This window comes from Alligator sinensis, unplaced genomic scaffold (assembly GCF_000455745.1).
Source record: "Alligator sinensis unplaced genomic scaffold, ASM45574v1 scaffold1765_1, whole genome shotgun sequence".
In the NCBI taxonomy this organism is placed as follows: domain Eukaryota; kingdom Metazoa; phylum Chordata; order Crocodylia; family Alligatoridae; genus Alligator; species Alligator sinensis.
The window spans coordinates 75203-79159 of NW_005843468.1; the positions used below are offsets into that span (position 1 = coordinate 75203).

At 56.7% G+C, this 3957-nt stretch overlaps 2 protein-coding genes across 3 annotated transcripts in view; both read right to left on the reverse strand.

Moving 5' to 3' along the window:
* The window catches only part of PRKAG3 (protein kinase AMP-activated non-catalytic subunit gamma 3), a 12046-nt gene extending 8256 nt beyond the window's left edge, over positions 1 to 3790 (reverse strand). For both annotated transcript variants that reach the window (XM_014527384.2, XM_025195319.1), the window contains exons 1-4: positions 3734 to 3790; positions 3555 to 3600; positions 2903 to 2957; positions 2098 to 2224 (exon numbers count right to left, since the gene is read on the reverse strand). In XM_014527384.2, the coding sequence (XP_014382870.1) occupies positions 2098 to 2224; positions 2903 to 2957; positions 3555 to 3600; positions 3734 to 3790 (285 nt within the window). The remainder of the gene's footprint in view (positions 1 to 2097; positions 2225 to 2902; positions 2958 to 3554; positions 3601 to 3733) is intronic.
* A 28-nt stretch (positions 3791 to 3818) lies between these two features.
* TTLL4 (tubulin tyrosine ligase like 4) overlaps positions 3819 to 3957 on the reverse strand; it is a 20135-nt gene continuing 19996 nt past the window's right edge. The window contains exon 22 of the mRNA XM_025195322.1: positions 3819 to 3857. Coding sequence (XP_025051107.1) covers positions 3819 to 3857 — 39 coding nt within the window. The remainder of the gene's footprint in view (positions 3858 to 3957) is intronic.

Below are 3957 nucleotides of genomic sequence, written 5' to 3' on the forward strand. Positions count from 1 at the left end.
TCTTCCTCCCCAGGTGCAGCACCTTGCACTTGTCAGTGTTGAAACCCATCCTAGTCTCATCCGCCCACCCCTGTAGCCTGTCTAGGTCCAGTTGTATCCCGTCCCTCCCTTCTAGTGTGCCCACCTTACCCCAAATCTTGGTGTCATCAGCAAATTTGAACAAGGTGCTTTTCACCCCCTCGTCCAAGTCGCTGATGAAGCTGTTGAACAGTGCGGGCCCGAGGACCGAGCCCTGGGGGGCTGCCCACATCCCTCCAGATCGAATGTGACCTGTCCACCACCACACTCTGGGTGCAGTCCCTCAGCCAATTCGCAATCCATCTGACTGTGTAGGCATCAATGCCACAGTCATCTAGCTTTTCAATTAGGATGGGGTGAGAGACAGTGTCGAAGGCCTTCCTGTAGTCCAGAAAGACTACATCCACCACAACACCTGCGTCCAAGGGTTTTGTGACTTGGTCATAGAAGGCCACCAGGTTGGTCTGACAGGACGTGCCCCTAACGAACCCGTGCTGGTTGCCCCTGAGCTTCGTCCCACCTGCCACTCCTTCCCAGATGTGCTCCTGGATAATCTTCTCAAAGAGCTTCCCCAGGACTGAAGTAAGACTAGCGGGCCTATAATTTCCTGGGTCCTCTTTCCTCCCTTTTTTGAAAATGAGGACCACATTGGCCTTCTTCCAGTCTTCTGCCACCTGGCCAGAGCACCACGAGTGCTCGTAAAGCCGTGCCAGGAGCCTCACGATGACCTCTCCTAATTCCCTCAACACCCTGGGGTGGAGAGCATCTGGACCTGCTGATTTGAACACGTCCAGCCCCTCCAGAAGTTCCCTGACTTGGTCCTCCCTGACCCTAGGCCTGGCGGAGTCTCTCCTGAGTCCGTCCTGAATCCCGGGGGGGACATCCCGCTCCCTGCTCAGAAAAATGGAGCCAAAGAATTTGTTAAAAAGATCTGCCTTTTCCTCTGGTGCAACCACCAGATTGCCAAGCGTATCCTGCAGGGGCCACACGTTGCCTGGTGCCTTCTTTTTACTCCCCATGTATTTAAAAAAGGACTTTTTGTTGTCCTTGATGCTAGCTCTAGTACCGTCTCTGCCTTAGCCTTCCTAAAAGCCCCCGTACGGACCCGAGCGATGGAGGTATACTTCTCTTTGGTGGTAGCTCCCCCCCCTCCACTGGATGTATGCCTCCTTTTTGGCTTTCAAGAGTTCCTGAATGCCTTTGGCGAGCCAAGGGGGCTTTTGAACACTCTTGCTCCCTTTGACTCGCGTTGGGATTGTCACCCCTTGGGCTCGGAGGATCGTCTCCTTAAGGAAGAGCATGCCCCCTGCATGCTTGCTCACCTCTACCCAAACATATGCTGCACATGTGTGCTCACCCCTACACACACACTTGTCCTCTGCATGCATGCACACCCATGTGCACACAGCAGGTGTGCTCACCCCACTACATGTATGCCTCCTGCATGTATATGCTCCCACCCATACACTGCACACGTGCTCGAACATGTTCGCCTTCTGCACACGTGTATGGATGCACGTCCGTATGCACATAGCACGTGCTCACCCTGCTACATATATACCCCCAGCAGGCTTGTACAAACACACACATGTGCACACACGTTTCCACATATGCACTCACAACCACACACAAGCACATAACCGTGCTCGAATATGTTCGCCCTCTGCACACATGTATGCATGCACGTCCGTATGCACATAGCACATGTGCTCACCCTGCTACATATATACCCCCAGCAGGCTTGTACAAACACACACATGTGCACACACGTTTCCACATATGCACTCACAACCACACACAAGCACATAACCCCTGCATGCAGACACACACCCACTAGCATTGCATGTGTGTGCTCATCTCTCAGCTCACACGCCTGCTGCCCATATGCAACGTGTGCCCATCTCCTCTCCACACACACGTGGTTCGCACACACCAGGACCTCTGCACCCAGCTCAGCCTTCAGGTACCCCAGCACACCTCCCCACCCTGCCAGGCGTGTTTCGGGCATGGCCCCCGCCACACATATCTCCTGCTGCCACAGACAGGGGCAAGGCAGGGTCCCCCCCGCGCCCCACTCACGAAGATGTGGAGGAACTTGAGCAGGCGCTTGTGCGTGAGGATGTGCAGGACGTCGCCCGACACCGGCTCGATCACAGGCAGCCGGTGGATCTTGTGCTTGATCAGTGAGTAGACAGCATCAAAGAGGCTGGGGGGAGCAAGGCCCAGGGGTAGCATGGGGGGAGGGGGGTGGCTGGGCCCCCCCTGGTTTCAGGGGTGACCACCAGCATCTGGGGGAACGTTTGTTCACCAGAGCGCCCCAAGGGATGACGAGGTCGAATGGTCATAAACTACTACAAGACCATTTCAGGCTGGACATAAGGAAGAATTTCTTTACTGTCCGAGCCCCCAAGGTCTGGAACAGCCTGCCACCGGAGGTGGTTCAAGCGCCTTCATTGAACACCTTCAAGAGCAAACTGGATGCTTATCTTGCTGGGATCCTATGACCCCAGCTGACTTCCTGCCCTTTGGGCAAGGGGCTGGACTCGATGATCTTCCGAGGTCTCTTCCAGCCCTGATGTCTATGAAATCTATGAAAATCTATGAAATGCCCAGCTCTAGGTCCTTGGCTCTGACCATGCGGGGGGCACCTGGGCTGGCTCCAGCCTGCCAAGCCTGCCCCGCCATCACACACAGCTCAGGGGCCCAGACTCCTGGGTCACACTCCTGTCTCTCCCATCTTCATTGCCCCCACCACCCCCACCCTAATGTCCAGCCCCCCTGAGTGCTGGGAAAGACCCTGGTGGGGGTCCCAGCTACCTGGGGGATTGGCTCAGAGCTGCCCCTGCCTCCCCAGCATTCCCTGCCTGGCGGAGGGGGCAGTTACCTGTTGTTGGGGGAGATGAAGACGAGGGGTTTGCAGGAGCCTTGCAGGTAAACCTCTGCAGGGAAGCAGAGAGCGTGAGGGGGGGGCGAAGGCAGCACATGTACATACATGTAGGTGTGCACATGCACACAGATGCACACATGCATATACAGACACATGCATGCACACATACCCACATATGAACAAGTTCACATGCACAAGCACATCCGTGCAAATGCACATGCACATGTTGCATATACAGACACATGCATGTAGGCATGCATACACACATGCCCACATATGAACAAGTTCACATGCACAAGCACATCCGTGCAAATGCACATGCATATGTACATGGAAGCAGGCATGCACATGCACCCACGTGCATGCATATGCACAAGTAGGTACATGCACATACAGGCAGAGGCATGCACATGCACACAGGCACACACACACACACACACATCCACGACGTGCCTTGGACGTCTCACAGTAGTGGCCTGTGTCAGGCCTGTACGCCCTGACCCTGCACACAGCCCCCTCCAAACCCCCAGACTCCTCCACCTCGCCCCACCCCCGCTCTCCCTCCCCACATCCACACACGTGCTCACAGGCACACACACACACACGCATGCAGTCTCCCACCTGCACACGTGTGCACACGTGCTCTCACCTCGCCAGGTCTCAATCTTGTGCTGCTCGATCTCATAGATCTGCACCTGCAGAGGAAGGTGGGGGAGGTGTGAGCACCAGGGGGGAAGGGTCTCTGCACAACGGCCACTGCACCCATGGGTGAGGGGGGGGGTCCCACCTGGCACACACCCCCCCACACCCCCTGGGGCCATGACTCACCAAGGGTGACCGGTAGTAGCGGTGCAGGATGTTGATGAAGTCGGTGATTGTGAGCATGCCTACCGGGGGGCAGGGGGAGGAATCATCAGGGGGTCCCTGAGGTCAGAGCCCCCCCCAGCAGGCCCTGGAGAGTGCAGCCACCCCCAAGGGGCCACAGTCCCTCCCCTAGAGATCACGGCAGCCCCCCAGACCCCACAGTCCCCCCCACAACCCATAGCCCCCCT